The following is a 16,557-nucleotide window of genomic DNA, read 5'->3' on the forward strand; positions in this document are numbered from 1 at the left end:
ATAAGAGGCCCTCAATTAAATCGTTAAAAAAAAAACTTTAAATCCTTTTCCCCCATGTTCTCCATTTATGAGACACTCTCTACATCTGTAATATTAGTTTTCGTTGCTTGTTTATAGAGATGTCACAAGAACTGATACTTCAGTAACAAGTCGATACCCAAATTCTGAAAATGATATAGTTTATGTGTCCTGTGGTACCGAAGGCTTCAAAGATCTCCCAGACCATACAAGGTCATCATAATAAGCGTACATGCTAATAGGCAGAGAAAGCTAAAACAACAACACAAACACAAGGAAAGCAACAGGTCCGTTGCGGCTGGTAAAAATAAATAAATAAATAAATAAATAAATCATGGAAATATTTAAGCAATAATACACGAGAGGGAGTGCTATAACGTGAGATATTGGCACTGGTGTGCTGTGGTTGTAGGTATAAGTTAAACTTCATCCACATACTATTCTTAACATACTCTTCCACTTTAATAATCATTGAATTTCTCAACGTGAAAAAGCCAGAGAGAACTTCAGTTCCCCACCATCACAGACATTCCCTTTAAGACATATTTTACACGTTAAAGACATATTACAATTGATTCTGTCTTAAAACTCAAAGAAGTGTGAGGAGGACTCCAAAGACTTCCATGACCAACAGAAAAGGGGTTTCCCTGCTAAATACACATTTTAAACCTAACTTCTGATTAATTCTTCTGAAGCGTCTCATAAGGCTGCTTAGCTGGGTCAAGGTGAACAGTCAACCTGCTAAACCCACCTTACATTAAGAAGCAGCTCTCTAATCTCAGTGCACTGAAAATGTCATTAAAAGTTTAACTTTAACACAGACCACTGAGCTACGGAATGTAATTATTTTTCTAATCTATAGAAGACACTCCACCGGCCTCTTTTACACAAAAGGGCTTCAGTCTATAGAGAAAAGCTTTTAAATCAAGACATTTCAGTGAGCTTTCACTACTTTTCACTTCTTCACTCACACATGGAGCTTTCGCAACTTGTCTCCAAGTAACATCAGACACCTGCTACCATTACCTGACAGGAAGTGTTCTCATTATTTTCTTTGAATGTTCTCTTAATATTCACAACCACTCTGTATTTGACTATTTAATGCAAAGTTTCCCCATCTACTTCAGTTGTGTGGTGTACTGACAGCTTTTCATAATTGATGACCCAAGACAGACCACAAAGGGTCTTGGAATCCTCTGGCCACTGAGCAGAAAGGCATCTCAACAAATATGTTGTAATGAGAAGCCTAATTAATATATATGAGGCAGGATATTCACTAATGAAACACTCCCCACAGGCAAAGTGCACATAGAAACACACACTTAATACAGCACTGATGTGTACCTTGAGATCACTAAGGAATCATTGGTTCAGAAAAAAAACTTATTTACACTTTTTTCCACTTACTGCAAAATGATCTTATCAGAAAAGGCATAATCGGTGAAATATCAGACAACAAACATGTTTTGGAATTTTAAAAAAAATTACATTTGGTTCAAATGACTTTTTTTTTGTTAACCATTGTTTTAAGCTTTGGGAACTGAATGCAGTGAGAAAAACACTTCCCATCACATCAGATCACAGACCGAATGTGTTTATCTCAGGGGATAGTCAGGTGCAGTATGCCATCAACTGCGCTCCATAGAAATTTTTCAGTGCACAGCAAAATCCACAATAATTATTCACATTTACAATGCTGAATGAGCTCTAAAGTTCAATTATGTTCAAGCATAAATACCCACTATAAGTGTTAATTCAACACTGCAGGTTTTGTTGTGTGCAGTGTTCATCCATGGTGTATTTTAATAATGTAAATGATTTTTACACTGAAACATTTAAGAGCTTTACAACCACAGTTACCATAAGATACCATAAAGAGTCAGGCCAGTATCATATAAGTATAAAATAATCATAAGCATCATAAGACAGGGCAGAATTAAATTTTTAAATGTATAAAAACTGTCACTACCATACCCCCCCAAAACAAATCACAGGGGATTAATCCACAATTTAACTCATCTTTTATCATTTCTAAATCTGATTTACGTTCTGTTGAACTTAAACCATCACTGTATTCATTCAAAACCGTTTGCAGCCTGCTTTTAGAATTTAACCACAGCTCAAGCATTAACACAGTAATATAAAATCAATACAGTAACACCAACATCATGACAGTCATAAATCAAAGCAGAAACACAGTTAACTATGTAGGATATAGTTATAATAATGCGCCAGAACATTAAAAGCTTTAATACAACAAAACCATGAGTGCCACACAGATGATATGAAATCATCTGAATTGGCTTGGATCATTGCAGGAGCAGTGCTTATTGTGATATCTGTAGGTACTGTAAATCCAAAGCAATTTTATATTTAACTATGATATATCACAGAAATGCCACTGTACAATGATAGTAAATTATGAGATTACAGTCCACAGCTAAACTGCAACAACATGCCATAAAATACAACCATCCTATACCACACACAGATGAACTGGGACCATAAAGTGATGTATATTACTGTCAGAGGCAGCAGCTATGCAGTTAATTATTATGGTTTCTTTTATATACATACTTTTTCTACTTCTGTGGTGAAACAAGAAAGAGCCCTAAACCAGTTACCACCAGAAAAGACAAGGCAGTAACAGGCAATCATTGAAATTTAAACACAGTATTACCAACCATACAGACTGAAATCATCTGCACACTTGTGTACTATTTCAAACTCGGTTCAGTCCAGAAGCAATGGTTCTACTGGTTTTTCTGTATGTAATTCTGTAATACTTTTACCAAAACATATCACAGTGAAGCCAAAGCCATTTCATAGTTAGGTTTACTGTAAAATGAGGAAACACCGAAACTCCCTTAATAACAGAGAAGCTACAAAAACCACGAGCGTGAATTTCGAGCGTGTGGTTGACAGCGAAATACAAACGCTCTAGTCTCTCTCTCCGGCTTCACTCGCTCTCGCGCAGAGGCACGGCGCTGCTCCGCCGCACGCGCTCCACACTCACCTGCACGAGACGGTGATCTCCACTTTGGTGGCGGGCACGGCGGCGGTGAGCGGGTCCAGTTCGCCGATGCTCGCCATGTTGTGGAAGGCGCTGGCTGCGCACATGCTGCAGGTTCCCGCCGCTGTCACAGCTCTGCGTGCGGGCGCGCGCTTTCCATCGCGGACTCCGCGAGGCGCGCGCGCTGCTGCCGCCGAGGGCGAGTCACGGCGCTACGTCACAGGCGAGCGGGCCAGTGAAGCGCGAGAGAATTCCGGCGAATCAACACAACGGCTCAGCGCGCGCGAGAACGGGGAGGGGGGAGTGCCGAGTCCACCACTGCGGTGCGCGCGCTCACGTGACGAAGGCTTCCCCTTCGCTCTTTAAGGAGTGCAAGACTGCAGCGTGTAAACACGCCGCGCGCACGCACGTGATTAGAGCCGCAGTAAAGCCGCGTTCATGAGCGCTTCATTTACATCAGAGAATGTGCTCGTGCCTGGCGTTCTGTCTCGCGCAACGGCTTTCAAAGACTTCGGTGAACATGAAAGACAGTGTGAAAGAGAGTCACGAGTGACTCATCTGTGTCTCATCCGGAGAGAGAGAGAGAGATGGCCTCTGACCCAGCCATGCGTAATGGCCTCTTTCCATCATGCACGTCTGCGGGGGATTTCATGAAGTAGGAGTTCTAGATTAACCAGAGAACTTGAGCCAGAAATGAAGCCTGTTCAGCTGGAGCAGATGAGAAGAATCCAACACGGCCAGTCCTCATTTTGACACTGTGGATTTAAGTTATCCAGTTCAGAAAGATTCCTGCTTTTAGAAATATTCTGAAAATTGATCATAACAAACTGTATAATAATAGACTGTACGTTATTAATTCCAACATCTGTCTCCCCTCTGACTCTCTGCAGTTCAATGCCCAGTGCCAGAGTTGATGGGATTGGTTCTCTAGGTTTATAGAAACCCTGATTGCCTTAATGTGCTATAAAAACACCACATGGACATGTAAAACAGGCGTTTTGTTTTGTTTAAAATTTATATAAATATATTTTAATTAATTATAGCTGGGTCACAAACCAACATATTTAAGTCCACAATTTTGTAGACATCATTTGTCTAAAAAGTGCACTAGTTGTGGACACATTTAGTGTAACTCTTCATACAAACACATCAAATGAGATGAAATGAGATGCTATGAAGCAGTTAGACTAACTCAAGCATGCCCAAAGCCAGGCATCAGATGGGTATAAAGCCTCCCAGTACTAGGCGGTAGAGTAGTGGAACTATGTACTCTGGGGAGATGGAGCTCCATACAACAGTTTGGGATTAGTTAGAGTGGTGTTTGTGATTCAGAAATAATCATTCAACATCAGTATCTGACCTCATTAATGCTTTTGTAGTTGAGTGTGTCACAGAGATTTTCCAACATAAAATGTTGGTCCTTCCAGAAAAGTAGAGACTTACTTTAAAGGAGACAAGAACTCATTGCTAAACCCCTTGATTTCAGAAAAAAGGTTTGATGAGCAGTTTTCTAAATTAGTTATTTCTCAGTTACACTTCTGAAATCAAAAATTGTTGAACTGAGAAATAGTAAAAATTGATTGGGCTAACATTTACATAGAAAACTATGCAGAGGATGTCTGTCCATCTAACCCATGTGATCACATACACAACCACATATGTGCAAAGGGTGTTTGGCACATCTCAAGAATCGTAGTTTTGTTATTATCCAACATCAGTATGTGACCTGACCTCACTAATGTTTTTGCAGCTTAATGTCTTTAAATCACTCACATCCAGGGTAAAATCCTCCTATAGAATACAGGCTGTTACTGCAGGAAAGGGGGACAGAACCCCTCTTAAAGTATGTAATAAAATTGCAAGAGGCTTTCATAAGCATGCAGCAAAATTAGGCAAAGCATCTGGATGTTTTTCTGAGTGCGGTGAAGTGCTCAGTACCTGTCAATACCCAGAGGAACTAAAGCAGGAACACATGCACACTGCAGTATTACAGAGACAAGAGTTTACTGTATTTTCTGTTCAGTAGCAGTCTGTTTCTAGATTAACAATCATACAGTGATGGTTATGGAGGTTTAAATAGTGGCTTGTGTTTATACTGCTGTAGCCCACCATTCCACTAAATACATAGTGGCTGCCTTCACCTGGATCCCTTTAGTCTATTTTTATTAAATGTATTTTTACAGTTTTTTTATTTTTCATGACTTACTTATTTATTTCTTGAATATGTTTTGTCATACAAGTGTGCAATCATCACCACAAATTCTTTGCATGTGTAACACTGAAATACAGTAATTCTGTTGTTATCTAATAAATCCAACTGGGATTGACATAAAAAATAAAATGCAGACACAACAGAGGGCAGACACTCTAAAGGAATTATGTGAATAGGAGATTGTTCTAATAAATCCCATACAGGATGATGAGTCTTAATGAAGTGCATCCGGGAGACCCCTGTGGTTCCCTAAGGGCAGGAGTGGTTTGTCCAGGCTTAAAATAGATCTAGTCATTTTGTTGCACTACTGTATGTTTTAATGGAATAGACTGGGGCTAATGCATTATTAACCTTTCATCTGTTAGGACCTCAGAGTCAGAAATGACAAAAATACACAGATAAAAATCCATAGATGATGACAATGATGATGATGCAGAGAATACTTTGACAGCTCAGAGAAACTTCTAGCAGAGAAAATGCCTTTTGTTCTTTCATCTTTAATAATGGAGCTATTCGGACGAGTAAAAACAATGGTGATATGTCATGTTTTCATGTGCATTTGGGCATTACCCCTAGACCGAAATGAAAGAATGTCTTCTGAGAGAATGAACTCGTCACAAGTGAAGCTGGATGATAAATATTTCACCATGATTTTCATTCTTTTATTGAGAGCACCTCGCCACAAAAGCCTCTCACAACCAGCAGTTGCCAGGCTGCTATTCTTGTCTGCCTTTTATCCAGTCATGGCATTGTTCTGAAGCCAGGTGCAACCACATTATGATAATATTGAGCGGCAAATGGGACAGGAGAGGAGCACCTGCACACTGATGGATAACACAGATTAAGGTGTCTTCAGAAAAGAGAAATATGCACATTTCAGTTCTCCACAAAACTGAGCCTTGAAACACAACTCTGTGTCACAGGAACTAATATCATGGAAAAGTTTATTTATTTCGGTAATTCCATTCAAAAAGTGAAACTTGTATATAATAATAATTAATTATACACAGACTGATATGATTCAAGTGTTCATTTCTTTTAATTTGATGATTATAACTGACAACTAATGAAAACCCCAAATTCAGTTTCTCAGAAAATTAGAATATTATGAAAAGGTTTAATATTGTAGACACCTGGTGCCACATTCTAATCAGCTCATTAACTCAAAACACCTGCAAAGGCCTTTAAATGGTCTCTCAGTCTAGTTCTCTAGGCTACACAATCATGGGGAAGACTGCTGACTTGACAGTTGTCCAAAAGATGACTATTGACACCTTACACAAGCAGGGCACGACACAAAAGGTCATTGGTAAAGAAGCTGGCTGTTCACAGAACTCTGTGTCCAAGCACATTCATAGAGAGGCGAAGGGAAGGAAAAGATGTGGTAGAAAAAAAGTGTACACACCATAGGGATAACCGCACCCTGGAGAGGGTTGTGAAACAAAATCCATTCAAAATTGTGGGGGAGATAAACAAAGACTGGACTGCAGCTGAAGTCAATGTGTCAAGAACCAACACCACACAGACGTATGCAAGACATGGGTTTCAACTGTTGCATTCGTTGTGTCAAGCCACTCTTGAACAAGAGACAGCATCGGAAGCGTCTTGCTTCCAAAAAGGACTGGACTGCTGCTTCTTGGATGAAAGTAAAATTTGCATTTCCTTTGGAAATCAAGGTCCCAGGGTCTGGAGGAAGAGAGGAGAGGCACAGAATCCACGTTGCTTGAGGTCCCATGTAAAGTTTCCACAGTCAGTGATGGTTTGGGGTGCCATGTCATCTGCTGGTGTTGGTCTGCTGTGTTTTCTGAGGTCCAAGATCAACACAGCCATCTACCAGGATGTTTTAGAGCACTTCATGCTTCCTGCTGCTGACCACCTTTATGTAGATGCAGATTTCATTTTACAGCAGGACTTGGCACCTGCACACAGTGCCAGAGATACCATACCTAGTTTAAGGACCATGGTCTCCCTGTTATTAATTGGCCAGCAAACTCACCTGACCTTAACCCCGTAGAAAATCTAAAGGGGATTTTGAAAAGGAAGATGCAATACGCCAGACCCAACAATGCAGAAAGGCTGAAGGCCACTATCAGAGAAACTTGGGCTCTCACAACATATAAGCAGCGCCACAGACTGATTGACTTCATGCCACGCCGCATTGCTGCATTTGCCAGCATTTCTAAAAATCCTTTTTTGTTGTTGTTGTATTGGTCTTAAGTAATATTCTAATTTTCTGAGATACTGAATTTGGGGTTTTCAGCAGTTGTAAGTTATAATCATCAAATTAAAAGAAATAAACACTTGAAATATATCAGTCTGTGTGTAATGAATGAGTATAATATACAAGTTTTATTTTTGAATGGAATTAATGGAATAAATCAACTTTTTCACGATGTTCTAATTTTATGACCAGCACCTGTAGACCCTTACCTTACTCATAACTATTCGTAGCCTAAATCTAACCCTAAAACATGTCTTCACCCTAAAAATGTAATCATTTACAAACCCCATTTCCTGAAAAGTTGGAACACTTTGCATTTAATGCATAAAAGCTATACATTTTAATTTGTTATATTGCTTGAGCTTATATTTAACTGATAAATGTACAAAGAAGATATTATCATTGATAATAGTTTAGGTGACAAACCTAATTGGTATTTTGTAAATATAACAGCCAACAATATGTGGTGCCTCTAAATAAACAAATAAAATAAGATTGAAAATTTTATACAAGTAACACTGTTCTGGAAGGTTCCACATTATTCAGTTTAACTGATAACAGGTGAAATCATGACCACTGAGTCTTTCCAGGTGAGACGGGGTCATGAATCACCATTTTGTGCCCAACTGTATAACTGCACTATCATTAACACTGTTTCTCAGCACAAGACTCTGAAGAATTATTGCTCAATTACCATCTACAGTTCATAATATCATGAAAAGGCTCAGGGATTCCAGGGAAATCAAGAAAAAAGTGTGGAAACCGTTTCTGAATGTCCGTAATCATTGAGCCCTCAGGGTTAGGGCATTGTTAGCCACATGAGTTCTGGAGTGTTTGGGAAAATCGCTGTCAGTTAAGTCCACCACTGCATCAAGAAATGCAGACTGAAACTGTAGAATGTAAAGAAGCCATTTATTTATTTTGCTCCGAAACCCTGGTGAGTTCTCTGGGCCCAAATCATCTGAGAAAGAAAGTGAAAATGTGTTCTGTGCTCAAACCAGACACTGACATCTTCTCCCAGGAAGTTCATGTCTATTTTAGCAGGACGTTGCCAGGCCTCATTCTGCACAAGTTACAACAACAGTGTGGCTTTGTAAACAGAATGTGCATACTTGACAGACCTGCCTGCAGTAAACATCTGTCTCTTATTGAAAATGTATGGCACATGATCAGACAACTGCAACCAGAGTGTAGAGCAGCCCAAAACTGCAACAACTAGTATCTTCCACTCCCAAACCATTAAAAAGTGTTATTAAAAAAAACAAAGCCGATATGACCCAGAGGTAAATGTGCTGCTGTCTCTCATTTTTTTAGTGTTGCAGGCACTAAATGTAACTTGATTTTATATAGAGTTAAGTTTGTCCCTGTAAACAACGTGCATTCTTTCTGTCTTCCTGTCTGCTAAATAAAAGTTCAAGTGTATTAACGAATTACAGATTAGTTTTTATTTCATTTTTAGGCAGTGTCCAGCTTTTCAGGAAATGGGGTTTGTACATTAGATAAACAAGTCCTACATTGTGAGTCTGTAAACAGGTTTTTGTCCTCAAAACCTGATCTATCCCTGGTACACACACACACACACTCACCCATGAATGGCATATCAGAACAGATGAGATCAACCAGACTGTCACAAGAAGCGACAGATTTCTAATACTTCCCTCCAGTGGATATCTTACTGCTGTAGATATCAAGCAAGGTACAATTCCTGACACAAAATCTGCTTTAGGCCTGCACAGCAGTATATTCCATGTTAACAATGCACACATTTACAGTGCTTTGCAAACATTAGAGACAGCCTATCAACCTGCATTTCATTTCCAGTAAGTCAGTTAAGTTACTCAGCGTCTGGAAAAAGGATCAAACAAAGTTGTTTGCATTGTCTGCATCACATAATCCCATTAACCCCAAACATGTTAAATGATTTTGAAAGGAAGGATCTTGGTCCAGTGCATTCTTTCAAGAACACCATGTGCTTGATTTGCTTTTTTTTTTTTTCTTTTTTTTTTTTTTTTTTGGGTTGTTGGGGATCCAACACCACATCATTTTTAAACAAAGTGGGTTGTCTCGTTAGTAATCTCCTTTATAAAATCTCCTGAAAACAGTATAACCTAATGGTATAGAATAGCTTTTTACACAGTACTTTACATAAATACTTTGCGTAGGTCTGTGTGTAAATCTCGCACTGTCTACTGTATCAAATTCTCAGTCTCACAATTTCACCCTTCAATAAGAAACACAGATGACTGGCAAGAATGTTTTTTGACAGATGGCATTTAATTCATGTGGCATCTGACATTCAAATTGCTAAAGGGGTCAGCCAGCTAAAACTCCAATGAACATTCAGGACTTCATATATTCATCCAGTTCCAATGTGTCCAGAGTAAGACAGGCCATCACTAGACAGGACTAGCTCACATGGGGTTAAAGCTTTAAATGAGATGGTTCCTATCATTGCTATGCCATTTCTGTTCAACCTAAAATAGCATTCCCAAATCCTGGTCTACGGCTTCTGAGTCAAGCTTAAGAAGAGCCAGACTTGACAAGTTTAAGGAACACTTCACCCAAAATTCTAATATTGTTAGAATGAATGAGAAAGAATGGCATTAGGGATATACATAACCATACAACCAGCATTTACTATTAAGCCATTTTATGATTTTTGAGTGAAGTTTTCCATTAAGGCCTACAATTACACATCATACTACTAAACTGTAATACATAAGGCTGTATATGAGTAGTCTATTTATGCCACACATAACCATGTACAGATGAAAATGTAATGGATATTTGACAGAAACAGGTGAACAGGTAAGTCAGCAGATAGGTCAGGTCTGAAAACACCACTGGTCTCGACAGTTCAGGCTTACAGGCACAATGATAAATATGTCTTTTCCCCTTACATCCACATAAATAATCTCAGTGAAGAAACTAGTAGGTGTATTTATGCTAGTAGGACCCCACTCACACTTAAGAGAAGGCTATAGACAAGCTTAAAGGTAAGTGAAAGACAGTCATCAAGGACATTAACACATGAGCTGTCATAAAGAGCACTGAGGAGTGATCAATAATACTTCAACACTAAGAAAGTGAGTGAGTGTGTATAAAGAGGGCTAACTAGTGAGACGTGCAGACAGAAATAGGAGAGAGAGAGAGAGAGAGAGAGAGAGAGAGAGAGCGCAACCAAATCATTAGGAAAGAAGAAAATAGGGAGGAGAAAGGCTGAACTAAAGAACAAATAATAAAAGAGGTAGAGAGAAAAGAAAGAAGTCTAGTTAAAAAGATAGGGCAGGGGAAGAGATCAAGTGAGAAAAGGAAAATGAAGAGAGAGAAGGAGAGAGGTAAAGAGAGGGACAAACTCAAAAATTTAGAAAGAAGAGAAAGAACAAGCAATCAAAATATGGCAGGGAAGTAGGAGGAAAATAAGAAAAAGAATAGAATTACAGAAAGAAGGTTTAAGAGAGAAAGAGATTGAGAGAGATATATAAGATCGTTCTATTTCTAAAGAATGCATTGTTACTGGAATTCCTAACGTTACGATTGTAGTAGAGATTTACACTTTGGTCACCGATGATTAACAGGTGCCAAATCTATAGCGGATACAGACAGACACAGATTTAAGGGCATGGTGATTCCAGTTAGTCCATTTCACGCAAAAGCTAGTTACTTGATATGCATCATATGCATAAAGCGTCAGGTCCACAGTCCTCTGTATAAGCTCAGAGACCCGGACCACCACTGGAGCCAGCTACAGAGCGTCCGGATTTTTCTCTTCTTGTGTCCAACAAAACCCTGTACAGCAGGGTTCTCTCAGTGGTTAATAAGATCAACATTGAAAACATCTGAAGGAACTTTATTTTGCAGTGAGTGGTGCACGTCACAGCTATCTCCCATAGCATTGTCACAATATTAAGACACAGAATTAGAGACCTCCAAAATAATAATAAAAAAAATAATAAAATAAATGAAAACAAGTAGCACATATCAGTCTTTTTAAATCTTCTATCATTCAGGCGTTTCTCCTCAGCCAAGGGTCTCTGTATTAATCAGACGTCCAGGTTTAGTGGGCGAAGTCAAAGTGCAATAGGTACATTAGCCGTGCTGTCACTTCAGTAATGATCAGTGACCCGAGGGGACAGTCAGTTGCTAGGAGCCTCATCAGCTGTGTCTGTCATATCAGTAGTGCTGTCCAGTCCTCCTCTCGCTCGCCATATCTTCACGGTCCGATCACTGCACAGAAAAGCAGGGAGAAAATAATTCATTTGCAGACATGTAGAACCCCCATCGTGCATAGTGTATTGTAACCACACTTTAATTAAAAAGTACACATTTTATTTATATTATTGCCTCTGGGGGAGGGAGGGACACAGTCTCGCTAGATGCTGTGCACATGCTGTGCTGAGTCCTGAGCTGCACAAACTCAGGCAGGGCAGATACTACATAATATTCCTCAAACAAAGGTGTGTCAATGGGAATAAAGTGCTGTGGAGAGTTGAGGAGATGCTGAAAGTCAGTTTTTTTCAGGCTAAAATGTTCTTGGGTGTAAATTCATTGCCAAATGGCTTTCCTCCAGTGTCCTCTTGGTGTCATTTCTTAATTGGTTAATTTGTTGTTTATTTGAAGGTCGTTTCAGTTTGTTTTTAACTAAGCCTACACATTGTTCTTTATTTATTTATATAAGCACGGGTTTAAAACACTTAATGTCCCTGCGGAGGCTGACGCATAGAAAGAAGCCTAACCAATTATGTAAAATATCTATGGCTCCTAAGTTATAAACAGGACAATTGTGTGAAATGTAGGGCTCTGGAAATCGATCCAGTGCAAATAATTATTCTATTTTGGTGTTGTTGTGTTTAGATGACAGCTATGAGCTTCTTTTCAGCCGAAAAGATGATGCACGCTGTTTACTTCAATAATTCCTTACACTCACTTCATAATCCATATGTACACAGTGTGATCAACACTGAACTGATATCTTTTGTCTTTACAGACTAAATAAGGTCATTTTACTTCATGTGCAGTGAAAAAGCTTAAAAAAAGCTGAAAAAAAGTGTAGCTTTTCACACCAAAACATGAGTGTGAGATTACAGAGCAGATTATAATGACTTTGTACTGCTATGTATATCAGAATTCAGCAAGAAATGTGTGAGGAAAAAAAGCCTTGAACTTGGCAACAAATATACTTAATTGCTGTGATTCTTTCTACCAAAAGCTACACAAGTGGTGTGTTTCCATGTGGTACATATCATAAAGGCAACTATTGTTTTGTGAACTGATTTATCCAAAGTGTACATGTGCAGGTGCTGGAAGACAAACTTTAAAACATACAGGGCAGAGATTCAACTGAAAAACACTCTTCTGGTGTATAATGAAAATGTGTGTGTGTGTGTGTGTATGTGTGTGTGTGTGTGTGTTACTCACTCAGATGCTGTGAACAGTAAGCTGCTGTTGGTAGAGATGCTGTTGATGGGGCTCTCATGGCCCCGTAGTTCTCCGATCACACTCAGTGTGTCCGTGTGCCAGAGTTTGAGAACTCCTCCTCTACAACCACTCAGCAGAGCTGGAGAGCCAGGCACCACACCCAGAGCACACACCCAGTCCCTATGGGCATTAGGTACCTGCTGCTCCAACACACACACACACACACACACCATTTTTCATTTAAAATTTCAATTATTTTTTCTACTCCAACACATATACTGACATAAAGAGAGCATTCTGTAACAGATTCCTGCTCTCTCCTAACTCTATCATTGATTTTCTTCCATCATTTAGAGTTATACGCAGTGCCTCACTCTTTGATTGACAGAATTCACTTACTGCTTGACTGAACAGTAATCTTCACTCTAACTTACACCCAACGTCATATTGATTTATCGACTTACCTGCAGTAGGTCTTTATGAGCCAGATCCCATTTCTTGATGCCGTTGTCTCGAGAGCCACTGAAAAGGCAGTCCCCCTGCACAACTAAAGACTCTATACCATCATAATGTGGAGGCTCAAAGTTATGTGTAGGTCCAATGCTGCCTAGAGCGCCTTCTGTCACATCAAACATCTACAAAAAACAAATTAGTTCATCAAAAAGTATTGCACTTATAAAAACATTTTCAACATTTACCAAACAGGCCGTAGCACAAAGGCACCCACAAAACATACCTTGATGTAGTGGTCTTTGGAGCCAGTGATGACCAGATCCTGGCCATTACCAGAGTGATCCACTGTCAAACACATGACTGGTCCAAGGTGACCTGTGAGCTTTCCAGTTGATACAAACCTGAAGGACAAGACAAAGACATCAACTATAAAAATGAAAATCAGTGACACTGATATTGCTATACCTGCGGAGGCAATCATTGTGCACTGAAACGGTATGTCCATTGTTACTTTTTTTACTACATCATTCGAATGCAGCAACTGCTCTTCGCATTGTGTGAACATTTCATGATGAATGGATCAATAGAAATGATCCAAAATTACATGGAATAAATTAATCTTTTTACATTGACTTCCATTGAAAGTTAAGAATCTTTTTCCTTCTCCTGCAATTATATGTCCCAGAAATATATTTCAGCAGCTAAAAAAAATTAACAGCACATGTGGAACAACTTCAAGGCCTCGGGTGTCTCATACGGTTTCTTAATATTATGGATTGTTATTACTGAAAAGTTTAAATAATTCATTCATTCATTATCTGTAACCACTTATCCAGTTCAGGGTCACGGTGGGTCCAGATCCTACCTGGAATAATTGGGCACAAGGCAGGAATAGACCCTGGAGGGGGCGTCAGTCCTTCACAGGGCAACACAGACACACCCACATTCACTCACACACTCACACCTACAGACACTATTAAGTCACCAATCCACCTACCAATGTGTGTTTTTGGACTGTGGGAGGAAACCCACGTGACACTGGGAGAACACACCAACTCCTCACAGACAGTCACCCGGAGCGGGAATCAAATCCACAACCTCCAGGTTGGAGCTGTGTGACTGAGACACTACCTGCTGTGCCACCGTGCCACCCAGTTTAAATAATAAACAAGGTAAACAGAATAGGTACTATAGGCATGTACTAACCATAGCAAATGTGGAATGCCCCACAAGACCAAAACATTATGACCATCACAATTTGACTCTTGGCAACGTCAATCAGATCCTTCCACTTGAACATTTTCCAGCCTCTAACATCGAATTCAAGAACTGAATATTAATTTGCTGCCTTAAATATGCCACCCCTAGACTGATATCAGTGTAATCCACTAAACCTGTTGGTGGATATAATCTTGTAATCCCTATAAACTGGTGTATACTATATCTAGACAAGTTTAAAAATTGAGTTAGTACAAGTATATACCTCCTGAGGTCCCACATACGGACCGAGTTTCCGGCTGCTGCATAAAGCACTGTGCCTGTTGGGTTGAGAGCAATCTGGTTGATCTGGTTCTCTCCAGTAGGGATAGTGACTGTGCGATTAGTGGTGGCTGCACAAGCATCACCTGTGCTCACCTGACCAGAAGATCTAAGAACAAGAAACAGTACCATTCAGGAAAAAAATGGGTAATTTATACAGCTTTAAAACTGAGTCTATAAATATGTATTTGTAGTAGTGTGCAGAAGTCTTAAAAATGGTTTATCTTGTCAATAAGTGTGTGTGGCTTGTATAATTTAATGTACATATAATTAGTATATCACCAGCACACTTGATGTTACATAATGAAAAAGATAAGTTATTGATCAGCTCAGCTCATATACATGTATGTACAGGACTAACTAACTGTATATGTGAATTAAACTCAATGTAAACAGAATGATAAAATGATGAAAAATAAATAAATGCTAGTTTAATAAAATACACTATTAAAGTTCTTAGATACAGATAAAGATGAGAATTTTCTGATTAATCAAGCCAACAGTCGTATGCAGGTTTACTGCTGATGTATTCCCACCTTTTTAAATGACAGCTGTATTAAAGCACTTTCTGCTGAAAAGGCAAAGAAAACTCACGCAAGTGTGCGAATGCACTTGGCTGAATCACGGATATCCCAGACCTTGATGTGGGAGGTGGAGACGGTAAAGACCAGGCTGGAGCTGTAGCGCACAGACACTACATTGTTGGGATGGCCACCCAGAGACATGATCTCCTGTCCAGTCACCAGGTTCCACACTTTACAGGTGCGGTCTGAGGAACAAGAGAACAAACAATGCACTAATTAGCAAAACGCATAAAGGTTTACAGTGGAAAAACCTACATAACACAAGAGAAAATACAGAGGTAAAAACAAAAACATTTATATGTAACCACTTTCTGCTAGTTGCTTAAACTATAATAAGCATAATATGTAGTCAGCAGTACTTCCAATATCTCCACTCCATTTTTTGTGCATTCCTCGTATGCATATTTATGAAGACGAAAACGCATTGGTACTTAAGCTGCATTTTTGCCACTTTTACACATCACACATGTTTTTTTCAGGTTGAATAAATTCTGTGTGTGCCTGAAACTTACTGGAGAAGACTTGTATGGGTGCCCAGTTGGAATAATTCCTGCTTAGACACACTTTATTCAACTCTTTTGAAAAACTCCAGCTTTGATATTTTGAGTAGGGAAACCACTAATCTGTGTTGGAATCTGGTTCTACAGCATGAATTTAGTGAACCCCTTGCTTATTACATCAGGCACTGATTTTGAATTGAAAAGTGTACAAGGTCAGTCAGGGGTCACCTGGACATCAACATCAGAAAGTGAAGCCAGACAGACCTTTGGATCCAGTGAAGAGGAGATCATCCGTAGAGTCCACACATAGCACAGCTTTGTTGTGGCCCTCAGCCACATGCACACACTGTAGAGTACCACCACGGCTGCTCTTCGACATGGGAACTGGGTTTATCACCCCTCTAAGAAACAGAAACACACATGCACACGCGCACACACACACACACACACACACACATCAGTCAGAAAACATCATCGGAAGCTGTAGTTAACACACTGACCAATTCATTTTCAGATAACACTAGAGTGCCGCATGCATGAATGCATATGCACAACTTCCAGCCATTCAGCCACATGCTGCAACAGGAAGCCAACAAAAA

The 16,557-nt window shown here is 39.5% G+C and overlaps 2 protein-coding genes across 12 annotated transcripts in view; both read right to left on the bottom strand.

Annotated features, from left to right (window-relative positions):
* cpne8 (copine VIII) overlaps window positions 1-3,280 on the bottom strand; it is a 45,403-nt gene extending 42,123 nt beyond the window's left edge. The window contains exon 1 of one of the 2 annotated variants that reach the window (XM_066667840.1): window positions 3,035-3,270. In XM_066667840.1, the coding sequence (XP_066523937.1) occupies window positions 3,035-3,138 (104 nt within the window). In that variant the 5' untranslated portion in view covers window positions 3,139-3,270. Of the gene's footprint in view, window positions 1-3,034 lie in introns of both variants that reach the window. The other variant, XM_066667841.1, reaches the window with a different exon arrangement.
* Window positions 3,281-9,613: 6,333 nt separating this feature from the next.
* Window positions 9,614-16,557, bottom strand: part of kif21a (kinesin family member 21A) — a 42,135-nt gene continuing 35,191 nt past the window's right edge. For 8 of the 10 annotated variants that reach the window (XM_066666900.1, XM_066666899.1, XM_066666904.1 and 5 more), the window contains 7 exons: window positions 16,223-16,359; window positions 15,469-15,643; window positions 14,819-14,983; window positions 13,619-13,736; window positions 13,347-13,517; window positions 12,883-13,082; window positions 9,614-11,691 (listed from right to left, as the gene is read on the bottom strand). In XM_066666900.1, coding sequence (XP_066522997.1) covers window positions 11,601-11,691; window positions 12,883-13,082; window positions 13,347-13,517; window positions 13,619-13,736; window positions 14,819-14,983; window positions 15,469-15,643; window positions 16,223-16,359 — 1,057 coding nt within the window. In that variant the 3' untranslated portion in view covers window positions 9,614-11,600. The remainder of the gene's footprint in view (window positions 11,692-12,882; window positions 13,083-13,346; window positions 13,518-13,618; window positions 13,737-14,818; window positions 14,984-15,468; window positions 15,644-16,222; window positions 16,360-16,557) is intronic. The other 2 variants (XM_066666906.1, XM_066666905.1) reach the window with 1 other exon arrangement.

Source organism: Hoplias malabaricus, chromosome 4, assembly GCF_029633855.1.
Source record: "Hoplias malabaricus isolate fHopMal1 chromosome 4, fHopMal1.hap1, whole genome shotgun sequence".
In the NCBI taxonomy this organism is placed as follows: Eukaryota; Metazoa; Chordata; class Actinopteri; order Characiformes; family Erythrinidae; genus Hoplias; species Hoplias malabaricus.